Here is an 18650-nt window from a genome sequence, read left to right as displayed (position 1 = left end):
AGGTTTGTGAAAGTACTTTGTGAATTCAGAAAACCCCTTGGAAATGCAAAAATGCTGGCACTCCACCCATCCTTCCGTCCCTAACCACAATCTACATAGATGGAATATATGTATATTATATGTAATTTTTACATATTGTATATATATAAAAAACAAATTTTTTTGAGACGGAGTTTCACTGTCACTCAGGCTGGAGTGCAGTGGCAGGATCTCAGCTCACTGCAGCCCCGCCTCCTGGGTTCAAGCCATTCTTCCGCCTCAGCCTCCCTAGTAACTGGAAGTACAGGCACACGCCACCACACCCAGCTAATTTTTGTATTTTTAGTAGAGATGGGGTTTCACCATATTGGCCAGGCTGGTCTCGAACTCCTGACCTCGTGATCCGCCCGCCTTGGCCTCCCAAAGTGCTGGGATTACAGGCGTGAGCTACCGTGCCCGGTCAAAAAATTTTTAATTTTTTTTGGCGGGGGGAGGATCAGAAGCTCAGCCACCTCTTGCCCAGTCTGCAGCAGGTCAGCCAGGAGCCTCACCCATCTCTGCAGCCAGAGCCTGTCTTCACTGTGGACAGAGCCATTTCGCTTTGTCACCCAGGCACAATCTGGGCTCACTGCAACCTCAACTTCCTGGGGTCACGTGATCCTCCCACCTCAGCCTTCCAAGTAGCTGGGACTATAGGTGTGCACCACCACACCTGGCTAATTTTGTGTTTTTAGTAGAGATGGATTTTCGCCATATTGGCCAGACTGGTCTCAAACTCCTGCCCTCAGCTGATCCGCCTGCCTCAGCCTCCCAAAGTGCTGGGATTACAGGCGTGAGCCACTGCACCTGGCCTATATCAAAATATTTATATACACATATTTTACGTGTGTGTATTTCGTAAGGTCCCCCACGATATTTTAGCAGTGAAGTGAAATTTCTAATTAATTTGGGTTTTCTTATCTTCCCAATTTTCCTTCATTGTATATATATTGCTGTGTACTATGGAAAAAGCACTATTATAAAAGTTAACATAACATACTCCTTTGGTGCGCATGCGAGGGGGCTCAATATGCATGGTGGAGTGTGCATGCCTCTGCCCCCTCCAGTAAAAACAAAGAAAACCCTCCTTAATTGAAGAACGAACAAAAGTCTTTGTCAGATTATAAAGTGGGATTATATATATTTTAAACACATTATTTTAACTACTTCTAGAACTTTAGTAATAAAACTGTCCCCTACTCCCTTATCAAACAAATTTTGTATATATAGATATGGTATATAAGGCCCCAACCCCATCCCCCAGCAAAGATAAAACAAGAACTGCTCCCTCCACCCTATGTCCACTCCCAGGGGCCCCAGCTTCCTCCGAAAACCTCCTCCAGTAATGTGAGCAGGGGCCCCTCCCTGAACAGGAGACAAAAAACAAAGAGGCAGCTACTGTCACAGTCACTTTATTGCATCCAGGCCATAATCCAGACCACCCCAGCCCCCAGCCCCACTTTTCCTTCCGCACCTCTGGGTCTCTGCACAAGTTTCCCTCTGCCTGGAATGCCCTTCCTATTCTCCATCTGCAAACTCCTATTCACACTCCCCAACCCAAGACCCTGAGGGTCCCAGGCAGCACAGGTTAATCCCTCCTCAGCACTTCTCTTGACAGTTCATTCTGGTATCAAAGCCTTTGTCGGCCAGGCACGATGGCTCATGCCTGTAATCCCAGCACTTTGGGAGGCCAAGGCGGGCGGATCACCTGATGTCAGGAGTTCGAGACCAGCCTGACCAACATGGAGAAACCCCATCTCTACTAAAAATACAGAAAATTAGCCAGGCATGGTGGCACATGCCTGTAATTCCAGCTACTCGGGAGGCTGAGGCAGGAAAATCACTTGAACCCGGGAGGCAGAGGTTGCAGTGAGCCGATACTGCACCACTGCACTCCAGCCTAGCCAACAAGAGCGAAACTCCTTCTCAAAAAAAAAAAAAAAAGTCTTTGTCATCTTGCATTGATCCACAGGGCCCAGCGGTGACCTGCCTCTGAGCAGAGGCCCAGGCCATTTATCCATTCAACACTGAATGGATAAATGAATCCTTAACAAGGGAACCAGGAAAGACGCTGGAAACAGGCTGTGTGGGACACAGAAGCCAGAGCTAGAAGATCTGGGGCTCACTGTCTGGGATGGTGACTGAAGGGGTATGAAGCACTGGATGGGACCCATTTCTATCTGGCACAATCTACTACCTTTGGGGTCTCTCTGCAGCACCAACACTTGTGGCTGGGCTTCAACGGACAGTAAGATCCTGCATATATTTTGGGCCTGCCCCTTCCGCATCCAGCAAGGAAATCTGAGTAGAAGTGGGTTGCCAAGGCCTACCCTGGCTCAGCTCAAATCTGACTCTAGCCTAAGTCTCACCTCCTGCCTAGACAATCTAGAAGCCCCAATCCTCATCAAGCTGATCCCCAGCCTCACCCCAGTGAGTGGCAGTGGAGGGGCAAGCTGGAGTGGCTCACACCTTTAACTCTTTCCCGCTCCCTGGACAAGGAGCTGAGGCAGGCCCTGAAGTGGACCCCAGCAACTCCCAGCCAATCCCTAAATCCAAGAATTGGCCAGTGACGCCCTTGAGTTGAGTCGTGCACAGAGAGTCACTGTGGGCCAGACACACACAACTTTACCAGGACTTGTTCCCACCTGGAGCCAAGCCCAGACCCCTGTCCCCCCACAATACCTCCCTCCCTACTAGATGCCACCCCCCTTCACTTGGTCTTCTGATCAAGTTTGCGCTGTACCAGCTGGCTCAGGAGGAACGCAGTGAGGACGCTGCTGCCCACCGTGAGCAGGAAGAGACCAGAAAAGTTGTGAGGCCAGTGCGTGTGCAGAGGCTCATAGATGGGCCGTCGGGCCTCATAGTCCAGTGCCACAGCCTCCAGCTGAGCCAGCGTACACAGCACCAAGAAGATGTGGAAAAGTTGGTGGCCCTGCCCGAAGACATGGCAGCTGCCAGGGAACCAGCGCTCGGGCATGAAGGTAGAGAAGAAGGCAGCAGCCAGCAGAAAGAAGACCACCTGGCACTTGTGGTAGAGAAGAGCTGGGTCATCCATGGCGGGGTCGGAGGACACGAAGATACGATGCACCACAGGACTGATGTCCAGTGCGTAGGCCAGGGCAGAGGGCACTTCCTGGCATGTGCGGCCCAGCAGGCCTGGTTTCTGGATGTACTTGTTATAGCAGGAGCCAGTGCAGGAAAGCCAGGCGAGAAAGGCAGCCATGGGCAGAAAAATGGCCTGCACCTGGGCATGCCAGGAGGGTTCGATAGCATAGTAGAAGTGTGCCAAGGCACTGCCAAACTGGTACACGGCCACCCCCACGTAGTCCAGGAAGAAGAAGCTGTAATGCCAGAACTCGGACTTGGCCTGCAGGAGATGAGCCAAGGCACTGAAGGAGAGATAGGTGAAAGAGGCAAGGACAATGATGAAGAGGGGCAGGGCGTGTGGGTCTCCCCAGAAGTCCACAGTCTCCACAAAGAGGGCCAGCCGCAGCAGCAGCACCAGGGCCGCCAGCAGGTGGGTCCAGACATTCACCGCCTCGTTGTGCTGCTGGAACAGTGTGCGGAAGTAGAAGCGCCAGGTCTGATGCAGCGGCCGGTAGCCCGCATAGATGTAAGGCTTCCAGAAGAGCGGTGGCACCTCAGCTCGGTCCACGGTGAAGACAGGCTCTGGCTGCAGAGATAGCTGAGGCTCCTGGATGACCTGCCGCAGACTGGGCAGGAGGTGGCTCAGCTTCTGGGCCATGGCCATGGCTGTGGGCCTTGGCAGGGAGCTGGGAGAGAGACCAGAGCAAAGTCAGGGGCCTGGTGTCCTCACCCCCATGAGCAGCAGCTGGGGGGCTCTGATGTCCAAATCCTACTCCCTCCTCCCCAGCGGTCTTATCCTTACACTGGGTTTAAGAAGAGAAGACTGGTCCTATGGAATTCCCATATCTGACCTCATGAGAGCAAGGATCCCTGATATATCCCAGGTATCTAGAACAGTGCCTGACACATAGTAGGTGCTCAATAAATGTCTAAGGAATGTATTAATTAATAAGGCTCCCTGCCTTGTTAATTTCCTTTCCGTTCCAGGCTCTACACAGCAGCACCAGCTGTTTTCTCTCCTAAAGAACAGATCTGGCCATGTGAAACACATGACCTCATGGACTCAAGCAATCCTCCTATCAGCCCCCAAGTGGCTGGGGCCACAGGCGCATGTTCCCATGCCCAGCTGATTTTTTAAAATTTATTTTTACTTTATTGTGGAGTCAGGGTCTCACTTTGTTGCCCAGGCTGGTCTCGAACTCCTGGCCTCAAGCGATCCTCCCACTCGGCCTCCCAAAGTGCTGGGATTACAAGTGTGAGCCACTGTGCTCTTAATCACTACCCTAAACTGCACTTTGCAACACAAGGTGGCAAGGGCTATTCATCATTTCCTAATTATATACTGTTTTACCTGGCTTCAATTACAAACTTCAGACTTACCATCATTCACTGTGTCACTCATTAACTCAAACATTTATTGAAAAATCTGCCAGACAATCCCTCCCTGCCCGCCAAATAAATTCCCTCCAAGCTTACTTATCGGACTCAGTGTTCAGGTTCATCAGATATTTATTGTGACTACCTTTGCACCAGTCACCACACAAGGAAAAGAGATTCAGGCAGGATAAAGCATTCATGTTCTCTGCCCCCAGAGGCACTGTGATCACCCCCAAAACCAATCAAATAAGTCACACGCAGTCCAAGTAAATGCAGGGTGCTTGCTATATGCAAGGGCAGCATCAAGACGATCCCAACCCCCCAAGCCCACATCTCCGGAGCCTGATTTGCATTCCTAAGCTTCTCCTGCATTAGGATTCTGGCATCAGCCCTGCTCCCCAGCCTTTCCTAGTCCAGTGGGGAAGCAGGAGTTTTTACACTGCTGCACAAGGGCTGCTACTTAGGACAACAGGCATGTGCAGGACTCTTCTATTCCCCAGCAAGCCTGGCACAGGGCAGATTTGGGAAGCAGACATTACTGCTGCACTAATTAATGGGGCCACTTCCATCCAGACCACAAGACCCCCATTGGCCAGCCTTACTGGTTGGGGAGCCAGTACTGGATTTCTCCATCTCCCCAAGAGATGGCTTCAACCTCAACAATCTGGCCCCTACTCTTGTCCACAACTTTGTCTTCCCAACTGAGAACCTTGGAGGGCCAGAAAAGACCTCTGAAAGCATCTTGTGCAGCTCTCTTGTTTTACAATTAGGAAAGCAGAACCCAGAAACTGGAAGGCCTTCCCCAGAGTCCTCCCACCCAGCAAGGTTTCTATTCCACTATTGCGTCAAAGACCAGCGAATGATGGCGATGGCTGTGCCTTGTGGACACCTAGCTCCTGGGTGCTTGTGATCTGATAAGTCCAGTCCTGTGCTCCATATCCCACTCTTGGAACTTCCCAAGATATAACAGCACATTAAAGACTCTTAGAAGGGCTGGACACGATGGCTCATGCCTGTAATCCCAGCACTTTGGGAGGCCAAGGCAGGCAGATCACTTGCAATCAGGAGTTCGAAACCAGCTTGGGCAACATGGTAAAACCCCGTCTCTAAATACAAAAATTAGCCAGCTGTGGTGGTGTGTACCTGTAGTCCCAGATACTTGGGAAGCTGAGGCAGGAAGATCCCTTGAGCCTCAGAGGCGGAGGTTGCTGGGAGCCAAGATTGTGCCACTGCACTCCAGCAACTCTTGTCTCAAAAAAAAAAAAAAAAAAAAGCTCCAAGAAGTCCTGCAGTGAAGAAGAAGTCAGCTTAGCTTTGTTGAATCAACATTTGCCAAGCTTATGTGACCATGGATTCTTTCCCTAGTAATAATTACAAAGCCAGCTGAGGCTGGGCGTGGTGGTTTATGTCTGTAATCCCAGCACTTTGGGAGGCCAAGGCAGGCGGATCACGAGGTCAAGAGATTGAGACCATTCTGGCCAACATGGTGAAACCCTGTCTCTACTAAAAATACAAAAATTTGCTGGGCGTGGTGGCGGCCACCTGTAGTCCCAGCTACTTGGGAAGCTGAGGCAGGAGAATGGCTTGAACCTGGGAGGCAGAGGTTGCAGGGAGCCAAGATTGCACCACTGCACTCAAGCCTGGGCAACAAAGTGAGACTCCACCTCAAGAAAAAAAAAAAAAAAGCCGGTTGCAATGCAGAAAGTGTTTACTATATGCCCACTCTTTACAGTCCTGTTGCAATTAACTCTCATAACTTGCCTGTGAGGTAGGTACTATTCTGCCCATTTTGTTGTTGTGAATAATGAAATTCAGAGAAGTTAAAAGCTCCCAGCTGGGCACAGTGGCTCACACCTATAATCCCAGCACAATGGGAGGCTGAGGTGGGCGGATCACCTGGGGTCAGGAGTTTGAGACCAGCCTGGCCAACATGGTGAAACCCCATGTGTACCAAAAATACAAAAGTTAGCCGGGCATGGTGGTGCATGCTTGTAATTCCAGCTACTCAGGAGGCTGAGGCAGGAGAATCACTTGAGCCTGGGGAGCTGAGATTGCAGTGAGCCGAGATCATGACACTGCACTCTAGCCTGAGCAACAGAGTGAGGCTCTCTCAAAAAAAAAAAAAAAAAAAAAAGCCAAAAAAAAGCTCCTTACCCAAGGTAGGAGGATGGGGGAGGGAGGAGGGAGAGCCAGGACTGGTCTGTAGATGCTTGCAGACACGGCTGTTGCCCTGCTCCAGGCACCCTTGTCTGCATCCTACAGAATAATTTTGCAAAATCCTGGTCTAAAGCAGGCAACCAGGCCCTTTCTTATAAATTACTTTCTTAGGCTTCTAGCAATTCAGTCTCCCTAAGTTGCTAGCTACCCGCTTGCTCCCGATATTCTCCAGGGAGGCCCTGGCTCACAGCCACTTCCTTAGCTTAGTGACAGCGCTCCCTTACACCTCTCTCCGCCAGACATAATGGGCCCTATGGACAAAACCTGGAGGCAACATGCTAGGATGACAGAGGCCCCGCCACCCTGTTTTCTTTAGACCTCAGCTAGAAGCCTCACTCCATCTAAATAGTTCTGTTTTCAGAATTAGTTTCCACCTCCTGACTCCATGGAAAGGGACTCTGATCTAGGGGAAAGGAAAAAGCAGGGGCAGGGGTCAAGCCTGAGCCAGCAGGATGAGGATGGGTATCCAGAGGGCACCATCAGGGCATCCTCTGAGTGGTCAGCCTCTGAGTCATGTGCCCACCAGGCTGCTGGGCCCTGTCTATTCAGGCAGCTCAGCCCAACTCACCTCCATAGGCCCCTCCAAGTCTGGCAAATTACACTGGGTACCTGGGGGTTTCTCTCAAGCCTGGGAGCTGGTGACCTCTACTGTGGGACTGGGCAAATTCACCAGATGCTGAGCACTTCCACAGATGAGGTGCACTAGGGGTGGGGCTTCCAGGGACTGGGGGTATCTTGTGTGATGTCACCAGAGGGTGGGGCTAAAGACAACCTCCCACACCTCTCCTCTTCCGCTTCACCACTCCCATAGTGGGGAAATCCATGCTACACTGTGTGCCTTCCTAGCCAGGCCTCTGCTGCAGCAAGCAGCTCACCATTCACCTCTGCATGAGACTTATGGGGAAACCGAGGGCCAGCTGAAAAGTTTGACTTACCTGAGATCACACAGCAAGGCAAAGGCAAAGCCAGGTGACTAGGGCCTGGTTGATGGCGTCAGGCAAACTTCGGTGGCTCCTGTCCACTACTCAGTGGGAACTAGAATGGAAGGAGGTTAGGAATAAAGGAAAAAGAAGACACTATAAAAGCGCACAGAGATGGACTTCAGATTCAGACAAACCAGGTTTGACTCCTGATTCCAAACATGCTAGTTGTGTGACCTTAGACAAGTGACTCACCTTCTCTGATTCTTAGCTCTCTCGTGGGAATGACAACATTATCTACCTCAGGTTGCTGTAAATATTAAATTTAATAGAACAAAGTTTTGGCTTCATTTAGGGACTCAACAAATGATTGCAATTATTATTAATAATAGTAGTAGTCTTTGAAATATCCCCAGCCTGAGAGATTTGCTTGGAGTTTTCTAAAAAACTGTCTTCTTTTAGCCCTCAACAGCTAGTTCCATTGGATTTGGGGGCCTCAGGAATTTCACTGTGTTCTTAAACATTTACCTTATCCCTGGGGGTACAGACTAGGGAAATTTGGCTAGAGTTTGGACTTCCAAGGACACTGACCTTACTTAATCATTAAACTGCTCTTAGCAAAGACCATTCAGAGTAACTGTTCTGAATTCACAGAGCCCTGAAAATTGGTGCTTACCCACAGGCCCAAGAGACATAGCCAAGAAGTGACAGCCCCAGGGGAAGGGGCCTCAACTCCAGCAGCTCAGCCCTGGAGAGCAGGAGGGCACAAGAGGGTGAACCGAATTAGCAGGTGATCCAAATGGCACGCGGTCTGGCCTGGACATGTCTTACAGAAGGTTTGGGAGGCTTCTGGGTTGGCTAAACCTCAGAAGTGCGATCTCCAGGGCTCCAGTGGGAATGCCTCTGTCAGTCTAAGCCACTCCTTCCTTCCTCCCTTCCCCTCCCCTCCACTTCCCCACCCCTCCCAATTCATATTCCTCAACTCAGGGTCAGCCCTGCTCACCTCCCTCCTTAACCAAGGCTTGCCGGCCCCAGCCTGCTCTCCAAGGATACACACTGTCAAAGGTTCCCATAACACCCCTGGGGCAAAACAGACCAGGCTGCAGGGATGTGCTGGAAAATGGGCTTATGGAGAGGGAGAGCCTCACAGATTTCACTCAGTGCTTACTATATGCCAGCCTCGATGCTACCCAGGCATTCTATGTGTTGGGGCACACAGAAAATGAAGCAGACAGGCTCCCTGCCCCGACGGGCTCACCCACACAAATGCCCATGGGGCCTAGGAAGATCCAGCCTGGAGGGAAGCCAGCCAGGTGGTGAGCCTGGAGAACTGGAGAAGGCTGCTGCCCCAGGGGTGGACATCCTCCACTAATCTCCAGCAGGCTGTTTCAAGAGAGGCCAGAAGCCTCATTTTTATATGAGGATGAAATTTCGGGTCTGGAATTCACCTGCTGTGTGATTCTGCAAGAGTCCCTCAACCTCTCTGAGCTTGTTTCCTCTTTGGAATCAGAGGATTAAAATAGCTGCCTCTTGGGCTCCTGTGGAAGCAAAACAAAGCCATGGATGCCAGGTGTTGGCTCTGGCACAGTGCTGGCCCTGCTGTTTCTGTGGGATTCTCATCCTGACTCAGCCACTCAATCCCTGTGTGACCTTGGACAAGTCCCTTCCCCTCGTGGCCCTGTTTTTCCAAATGTCAAAGGAAAGAGTAAATTCACCAGTGACTTCCAAGGGCCCTTAGGCCCTGGGACAGTCCAAGAATATTTACTTTAGGCCTCCTCTGTGCCAGGCACTGGAGCTTCCTCAGTGACAGAGCCACTTAAACCACTGCCCTCATAGAACTAACAGCCCAGGGAATTCATACCAATGGTAACACCGCAGGATATTTTTTTTTTTTTTTTTTTGAGACAGGGTCATGCTCTGTCGCCCAGGCTGGAGCGTAGTGGTGTGAACACAGCTCACTGCAGCCTCGACCTCCCAAGCTCTGGTGATCCTTCTTCAGCCTCTTGAGTAGTTGGGATCACAGGTGCATGCTACCATGCCTATTTTTTTTAAATTATGTGCAGAGACAAGGTCTTGCTACATTGCCCGGGCTGGTCTTGAACTCTTGGTCTCAAGTCATCCTCCCACCTCAGTCTCCCAAAGTGTTGGGATTGTAGGCGTGAGCAACAGTGCCCAGCCAACACCTCAATATATTAATACCCTGCCCTCCTGGAGCTTATAGCTCAGCTAAATAACACCTATTATAAGCATTATTTGGTTACAATTCCACTTCGTCTTTAGCCTCCTTGGCATGCAAAATATTCATTGTTGCCTCTCTGGGCCCTGATTGTTCCAGCACATTCTCTTAAAGATAACTTTTTCTCAGCATGGAAGGCAAAGTCTAACCCCATTAGATACAAATAATAAGGCCAGACCAATGTTAACACTGGGGCTGTCAGAGGAAAATCCTCTTGAAGGGTTAGTGAGGATGACCCAATATGGCACCTGAAATATCATTAATGAGATTAGGTGCTACCATTCATAATATATAGTGGCTGGCTGTTTACCAAGAACTTTCACACACATTTTACCTCTCCCTCACAACTCTCTGGATCCACAGCCAACCTGGAGGCCCAGCCCCGGAGGCGGGAGGGCACAGCACATCTATCTGACTCCAAAACCAGTGCTCTTGCCCTTTGTCCAGCATGGGCAACTCCCAGGCACCCACTGGTGACCACAGATTATACAGAAAGTTTTCATCCCTGGCTGGCCTCCCAGTCTCTTAGCAACTGGGTCACCTCCCTCAATGCAAGCTAACTCCCCAACTTGGTCCAAAGTGTTTAAAGAAAAAGTCCCTACATGTCTTCCAAAACTGAACAGAAACTGGTTTTTTTTGTAACTTTAGCACTTGGGGCCTCCATGTATACTGGAAAATGTGATCAGAATGAAATAAATAATTCTGGCCGGGCGCGGTGGCTCAAGCCTGTAATCCCAGCACTTTGGGAGGCCGAGACGGGCGGATCACGAGGTCAGGAGATCGAGACCATCCTGGCTGACACGGTGAAACCCCGTCTCTACTAAAAAATACAAAACAACTAGCCGGGCGAGGTGGCAGGCGCCTGTAGTCCCAGCTACTCTGGAGGCTGAGGCAGGAGAATGGCGTAAACCCGGAAGGCGGAGCTTGCAGTGAGCTGAGATCCGGCCACTGCACTCCAGCCTGGGCGACAGAGCGAGACTCCGTCTCAAAAAAAAAGAAGAAATAAGTAATTCTTTCTTTTCTTGAGATAGAGTCTCACTCTGTCACCAGGCTGAAGTGCAGTGCAGCGATCACTGCAGCCTCAACTGCCCAGGCTCAAGCGATCCTCCCACCTCAGCCTCCTGAGTAGCCCTAACCACAGGCACACAATACCATGCCTGGCTAATTTTTTTTATTACGTGTAGAGACAAGGTCTCACTATGTTGCCCAGGCTGGTCTTGAATTCCTGGGCTTGAGCAATCCTCCCGCCTTGGCCTCTCAAAGTGCTGGGCTTACAATCATGAGCCACTGTGCCCAGCCTCATTCATTGCTTTTTTTTTTTTTTTTTTTTTTTGAGGCGGAGTCTCGCTCTGTCGCCCAGACTGGAGTGCAGTGGCCAGATCTCAGCTCACTGCAAGCTCCGCCTCCCGGGTTTCCGCCATTCTCCTGCCTCAGCCTCCCGAGTAGCTGGGACTACAGGCACCCGCCACCTCGCCCGGCTAGTTTTTGTATTTTTAGTAGAGACGGGGTTTCACCGTATTAGCCAGGATGGTCTCGATCTCCTGACCTCGTGATCCACCCGTCTCGGCCTCCCAAAGTGCTGGGATTACAGGCTTGAGCCACCGCGCCCGGCCTTTTTTTTTTTTTTGAGACAAAGTTTTGCTCTTGTTGCCCAGGCTGAAGTACAATGGCGTGACCTCAGCTCACTGCAACCTCCGCCTCCCAGATTCAAGCGATTCTCCTGCCTCAGCCTCCTGAGTAGCTGGGATTACAGGCATTCACCACCACGCCCGGCTAATTTTGTATTTTTAGTAGAGACGGGGTTTCTCCATGTTGGTCAGGCTGGTCTCAAACTGACGACTTCAGGTGATCTGCCTGTCTCGGCCTCCCAAAGTGCTGGGATTACAGGCGTGAGCCACGGCGCCCGGCCTTTTTCTTTTTTTTTTTGAACAGGGTCTATGCTCTGTCCCCCAGGCTGGAGTACAGTGGCACCATCTTGGCTCACTGCAACCTTGAACTCGTGGCTTAAGCCATCCTGTCACCTCAGCCTCCCAAAGCACTGGGATTATAAGTGTGAGCTCCCACAGCTGGCCTGAAAAAACAATTCTTAAAGAAATTATTCTGTGGAGCTGAGACTCACAACTGCTCTGAGGAGGGGGAATCTCTCAGGCCCAGAGAGGTTGGGTGAGCTAACGAGTCACCCAGCATGGGGCACAGAAAAAGGACCTGAGCTTCACTGCTGACCAGCAAGGAACCCTCTGGGCAGAGAAACTAAGGCAGGAGAGGGGCAGTCTCTCAACAAGAAGACCCAGAGGTACCACAGGCCTCATGACCAGAGGCTAGGTCCCTCTCTCTGATAGGAGCTCAGACTTGGGGTCCTGGGCTGTCCACCCAGGAGCAGCCAGACTCAGAATCCATCAAACCCTTCAGACTCGGAAGCCTTACCTTGGCCTAGCCCCACAGGCCTCCTCCAGGGGCTGCCACAGGGAAATTTCTGGGGATCTTCAAAGCCTGCAGCCTTGAGGCAAGTGCTGTGGGTTTTTCCCTTCCCACACTGTGTGTGGGGAACCCCCAGGCTCTCCTGACACCGGGGAGGCTCCCTCATCCCCCAAGGTGTCTAGGCTGCTTGGGCCCATGGAGCAAGTGCCCCTCTTGGCCCCCAGCAGTGCTATTCCCACTGCTTCTGGATCCCTAAGTGGGAATCCTTCACATCAGGCGGTTCTGGGCACCCACACCCCTTCCTGTCCCGGTCTCACCTAGAGTCACCCTCCAGAAAGCAGCGAGCTCCCTGACTGTCCTCCTCCAGGAAGGCAGCGGCCTTGCCCGGACCAGACGCCACTGCCCACTCCCTGCCCTCCATCCTTCACTCTCCCCAAGCAGCGCTCCCCTTCCCTGCTCACTGGGCAAACAGGCTCTCAGGCCCCCCATCCGCAGCCTCCTCAGTCGTGCTCCTTCTGTTCCTCCCACCCTTCCCAAGACGCCCCCATCCAGCGAGCTCCTCCTTCCTGCGCCCTCCGCTGGCTGCTTCCCCGGGCGGGCGTGCTCTCCCTTAGCCCAGGTGCTCCCCTCCGGCTCCGCGTCCTCCCCTGCCCCGAGGAGCCCTGCCCTTCCCACGTCCAGCCCCGCAGCCCCGCCGCGCCCCGTGAGGAGCACCCTCGTCTGCGGCCAGCCAGGCCTCCCCGTCTTGGCAGCCCCGTACCTGAGCCGGAGCCGAGCTGGGAAGGCCGCAGCGGCCGGGTCGGCGGAGCCGGCAGATAAAGGGGCGGCTGGGCAGCGGCCCCGCCCCAAGCCGGGGGAGGGCGGGCGGCCTCCGGCGCTCCGGCTGCAGCCGCCTCCCCGGGCCCGGGCGATGCCGAGCGTCCCGCACCTAGCCCGCTGCGCACAAGCAGCTCTGCCCCGGCAGGCCCACGTGTTGCACGCGCGAGAGAGGGGTCGGCCGCGTTGAGGCGGCGTCTCAGGACTTCTTGTGGCGTCACATAGATGGGGAGACCGAGGCCCGGGAGTGGACTCCCGGGGCTCCTCGGCGCGGGGCTGCGGCCGCGCTTCTCGCACTTCGGGACGACGGGAAGCGCAGCTTCCGGCTCTGGGCCCGGCTGACCCTGGGAGGGTTGGGGAGGGCGGCCGCAGGAGAGTGGCTGAGTTTCCCAGCTAGAGCCCGGCCGGCCCCCACGCTCACTCAGCGCACTCCGCCCCCCCGCTCCCGAGGCCACTCTGCTCGAGATACGCCCCAGCGTTCGCACCTTCATTTCTCTGCTGGGGCAGCTCCAACCCCTCCTTGGGCACCCCTGGCTTCTTAAAGTTCCCACCCGAAACCCGCCCCTCGGGCAGCTTCCGCAGCTCTGCCCAGCCGAGTGCACCCAGTCTGGACCTGTATTCAAACACCCACTCTCTATCCTCTGGTGTTACACCTTCCCAGGTCTGGGAGCACCTGAAGGGTGAGGAATCCCTCCACATAGCAGGCCCTCCGTAAATACTGGATCAACAATGCCACAGATTGCCCGTTGCTCTAGTATGCAAAGACCTGGAACAGGCAGAATGGGGAGACCCCCACTCTCATGGCTCTTGGGAGCACACAGTCTGACGGATGGGAGGCCAAGAGGAGACAGTCTAGGAGAAGACGCCGCTCTGCCCTTAGGGAGTTCTGAGACCGCTGGGAGAGGCGGTTGTGCCTAAGCACGATGCCAAGATCCCAGTCCTCGAGCTCCCGTAACTCACCATGGAACCTTGGGACAGTCTCCGTGTTCTCTCTGGGCCACAGGTTTATTAACTGTAAAATAGAAATAATACCACCAATCTGCCAGCACTGTTAGAAGAATTAAATAAAGCAATGGGCATGAAGGGTCTTTGTCCACTGCAAAGTCCTAGAGGAAGATATATTTCTCTATTATATTTGAAATTAATATAGTCAGGCCAGGCAAGGTGGCCCATGCCTGTAATCCCAGCACTTTGGAAGGCCAAGGTGGGAGAATTGGTTGAACCCAGGAGTTCCAGGTTACAGAGAGACATGATTGTAGCACTGCACTCCAGCCTGGTTGACAGACCCCGTGGAAAGGAAAGGAAAGGGAAAGGGAAAAGAAAGGAGGGGAGGAAAGGGAGAGAGAAAGAAGGAAAGGAAGGGAGGGAGGGTGGGAGGGAGGAAGGCTAGTTATGTAATCTTAATAGCATGAAACCGGTCTCTCCTTCAACAGGTTCAGACAAACCCATAAGAATTAGTTAAATCTGTTACATGCATGAATAGGAAGAATAGCATAGAACATCTTCATTTAGAGCTGATAGAGAACAGACAATGAAAACAAGGACATTATGGAGAAGATATTCTGCATAATAGAATATATTCTGTTATCGTGAATAAAAATTAAAAACTTGGAAGGTGACTTGGACTCAGCCTTCATTTTTGGAACACCTGCTCCATGCTGGGCTCCTTTCGAAAGCTACAGTTTGTTAATTTCTTGCCATGTGCCAATCGGTGCACTAAATGGTTACAGTGACTACCTCCTTTGATCCAGACAGCTCTATAAAATACATACGATAATTAACCCATTTTATAAATTGGGAAGCTGAGGCTCAGAGAGGTGACAAGAGATTTTTCTGTTATCTCATTTAACCTTCATGCATTCCTTTGAGGTGAGTGTGATGATCCTGTAGGGGCTCAGAAAATAATACACCAAAGTCCCCAAAGTGAGGGCCTAAGAAGCAGCCTCAGTCTCTTCCAAAAGTAGTGAATTATCTCAGTTTCATTGTTCAGTCAGTTACAGACCAAACTCCTTGTTCGACTCTTCACCCCTTCTCACTACTGCACTCGATGGATGGATGGAAGGAAAGAAAAAAAAAAAGGAAAAAGAAGAAAAGAAAAGAAAAGAAAAAGCAAACTCCTGTAATCCCAGCACTTTGGTAGGCTGAGGTGGGTGGATCACTTGAGGCCAGGTGTTTGAGACCAGCCTGGCCAACATGGTGAAACCCCATTTCTACTAAAAATACAAAAATTAGCTGGGCGTGGTGGCACACACCTGTAATCCCAGCTACTCAGGAGGCTGAGGTAGGAGAATCGCTTGAACCTGGGAGGCGGAGGTTGTAGTGAGCTGAGATAGCGCCACTGCATTCCAGCTTGGGCAAGAAAGTGAGACTCTGTCTCCAAAAAAAAAAAAAAAGAAAAAAGCAGACTCAAAAGTAGTCTCTGTCCTGCCCTCCTGTCTCTGACCCCTAAGCCATAGAAACTAGAATATCTCTTCCCCAGTGCAGGTCATAGAAACTAGAACCCTTTTCCCCCAAAGCCAGGCATTACACCTAAAAATACTGCTCCAGGCCGGGCGCAGTGGCTCATACCTGTAATCCCAGCACTTTGGAAGGCCGAGGCGAACGAACCACAAGGTCAAGAGATTGAGATCATCCTGGCCAACATGGTAAAACCCCGTCTCTACTAAAAATACAAAAATTAGCTGGGTGTGGTGGCACACACCTGTAGTCCCAGCTACTCAGGAGGCTGAGGCAGGAGAATCGCTTGAACCCAGGAGGTGGAGGTTGCAGTGAGCCTAGATCGCAACACTGCACTCCAGCCTGGTGACAGTGAGACTCCATCTCTAATATATATAATATATATATATTTTATATATATATTTTTAGTAGAGATGTATTATTAATATGTTATAAATATACTAAATTTACTCTACTAAATATACTCTACTAAAATATATATTATATAAAATATATATTATATATATTGCTCTAACTTTCCTGCCTCCCACCCCTACCCCGCCCCAGTCTTTTTGTGTAACAGGTGGCCATAAAGAAATTAAGACCCTTGGCTGGGGATGGTGGCTCACACTTGTAATCCCAGCACTTTGGGAGCCTGAGGTGGGTGGATCACAAGGTTAGGAGTACGAGACCAGCCTGGCCAACATGATGAAACCCCGTCTCTCCTAAAAATATAAACATTAGCTGGGCATGGTGGCAGGTGCCTGTAATCCCAGATACTCAGGAGGCTGAGGCAGGAGAATTGCTTGAATCCAGGAGGTGGAAGTTGCTGTGAGCTGAGATTGTACCACTGCACTCCAGCCTGGGCAACAGAGCTAGACTCCATCAGGAAGGAAGGAAGGGAGGGAGGGAGGGGAATTAAGACCCTTATTCCAGAAGGGTCCTGCCCCATACCCAGGAGGGAGGAATGCTGCACAGAAAGGCCAGGAAGAATCTGGACAGACAGGTCTTGCTGGGCTTCCTCACTCTGTCTCTTATTAGCATTAGAACATGCCCTTTTTGTCCAGTCATATTTCTCCACAGCTGTCCATACTCCATTAAACCTAAGCATAAAAATGGACAGTTTCCCCCATGTCTTTGGGTCCTCATTCTGAAGGCTCTGTGCCACATACAACTATAATCAATTTGTCATACTTCTTTCTTGTTAACTTGTCTTTGTTACAGGCGTGTTAGCCATGACCCTTATGATAGAGGGGAAAGAGATTACCCTTTCTGCCCCTACAATCCCTATTTTATGATAGAAAAACTGAGGCCCAGAGAGGAGATATTTCGTGTCCCAGGTCACACAGCTCCAGAGGTATTCAGGTTCTGGGACGTGGATCTGGAGGTGTGCTTGTGGGAGAGAATTCACTTTGCATGAAACTAGGCTGTGGCTATTTGAGAGCTGAAGGATAAAATAGTGGAAGTAAAGACAGTGGACAGTTATGGCTGGATGCAAAGCCCCTTTTATGTGCTGAAGGTCCATGAGGCTGTTCTGCCAATATGTTCGTCTGTGGATGAGGAAACAGGCCTGGGAGAATGCTACTTGCCCAAGGCCACCCAGTTGGCTAGTGGTGGACCTGGATCCAAGCCTACTCTTATCTGCTCCACGGTGCTGATATCAAGCAGGGAAGCTGCAGGCAGGGGCACTTCTTTCTCTGTCCTGCTCTGCTCAACTTCTTTCCCCAGTCCAGGTGCCTCCCTGCCCTGCCCTGCCCTCCCCAGCCCAGTCTGGGCAGTCTGACAGCATTCTGGCCATCTAGGTAAGGCCCAATGATACATGGCTCCAGAAGCCTGGACCCCTATAACCCTGTGAGCTCTGAGCCCTGAAAGGGAGCCTTGTGGGTAGCCTGTGCATCATCTGGCTGCCCTTCCAGCTACCAGGCTCAGCCCCAAGTAGATCAAATTCTCCAGCGAGCCTGGATTTCTGGGCAGACCTAAGTCCAGTACCTGAAAGGACTCAAAAGGCTCTGACCTGGGAGACCATCAGCTCAGAGACCAAAAGGAGTCAGGCTCTGAGCTGGGAGAGCATCAGTAAGGGTTTCAGTGGACCTAAAGCAAGAGAAACAATAAATGTGTGGGGCCTGAGCTGTCCCCGACACCTTCTTTTCTTTTCCCCCAAAACAAGGCCACCATTCACTAGAGGCAGCAAAGCAGTGAAGCACGTGGGTGTCTTCTGCCTGGGTTCACACTTGAACTCTACCGTGTACCAGGTCTTTGTGATCTTGGTAAGTTTTATAACCCCGCCTGACACTAGTCTCCTCAACTCAAAAGCAGGGTCATGATATCCACCTCATAGAGTTGGCATGAGGAGCGAATGGAATCACAGAAGGAAAGGGCTTACAATGCCTGGCATATAGTAACTGCTCAAGAAATGCCAAGTATTACTCTATTTCAATTCTTTACTCCACAGCGGGAGTACAGGACATCAGGAGCACAGTGCAGCGGGAACACTGAGCAATGGGAGCACAGGGCAGCGGGAGCACAAGGCAGCGGGAGCACAGGGCAATGGGAGTACAGGGCAGTGGGAGCACAGGGCAATGGGAGCATGGTGTAGTAGGAGCACAGGGCAGTGTGAACACAGTGCAGTGGGAGCATGGTGGAGCAGGACTGATTTCCAAAACAGATTCACTGCTTTATGGCCTCCTAGGATGAGTCTCACAGAATGAGGAGGAGTTCACCAAGTCCTGAGGAGGGGAAAGGACTTTCCAGGCAAAGGGAACAGCATGTCCAGAGCACAGTGGTGCGAGGGGAGGGGTAAGCTTAGGGAATGGGGCCTCGTCATGCTCTGGGGCTGGTGCACAGGGGACCTGGTGGTGGCAGATGACATTAGGAAAGCAGGGGTAGAAAGTTGGGTGGGAGGGGGTGGTTTCCCTCTCATTTCAAGCCCAGGGACGGGCCTTCCAGGAGACCAGTCAGAGAGGTGCTGGGTGTGCCCTGGGACCTTGTGACCTGGTGTCTGACTCTTGCCTGAGAAGCCAAAGAGAAAGGACTGCCTGAAGCCCCCTGAGGCGGTAGAGTAGAGGGCTGCGGCCAGAGGGCACCGCACACACGGGTGGCCACAGGAGAGAGAGTCTGCCTGGGGC

At 51.7% G+C, this 18650-nt stretch overlaps 1 protein-coding gene across 1 annotated transcript; it reads right to left on the bottom strand.

The window, feature by feature from the left end:
• Positions 1 to 1134: 1134 nt before the first annotated feature.
• PAQR7 (progestin and adipoQ receptor family member 7) lies at positions 1135 to 14031 on the bottom strand. The gene is made up of 3 exons (XM_033227714.1): positions 13034 to 14031; positions 7635 to 7734; positions 1135 to 3791 (listed from the first exon to the last, which is right to left on the bottom strand). The coding sequence occupies exon 3, from the start codon at positions 3767 to 3769 to the stop codon at positions 2729 to 2731; it is 1041 nt and encodes a 346-aa protein (XP_033083605.1). The 5' UTR covers positions 3770 to 3791; positions 7635 to 7734; positions 13034 to 14031; the 3' UTR covers positions 1135 to 2728.
• Positions 14032 to 18650: the final 4619 nt, after the last annotated feature.

The sequence above is a fragment of the Trachypithecus francoisi genome, unplaced genomic scaffold (assembly GCF_009764315.1).
Source record: "Trachypithecus francoisi isolate TF-2019V2 unplaced genomic scaffold, Tfra_2.0 Lachesis_group12, whole genome shotgun sequence".
NCBI classification, from domain to species: Eukaryota; Metazoa; Chordata; class Mammalia; order Primates; family Cercopithecidae; genus Trachypithecus; species Trachypithecus francoisi.
This window is presented reverse-complemented; position numbering and strand designations above follow the sequence as displayed.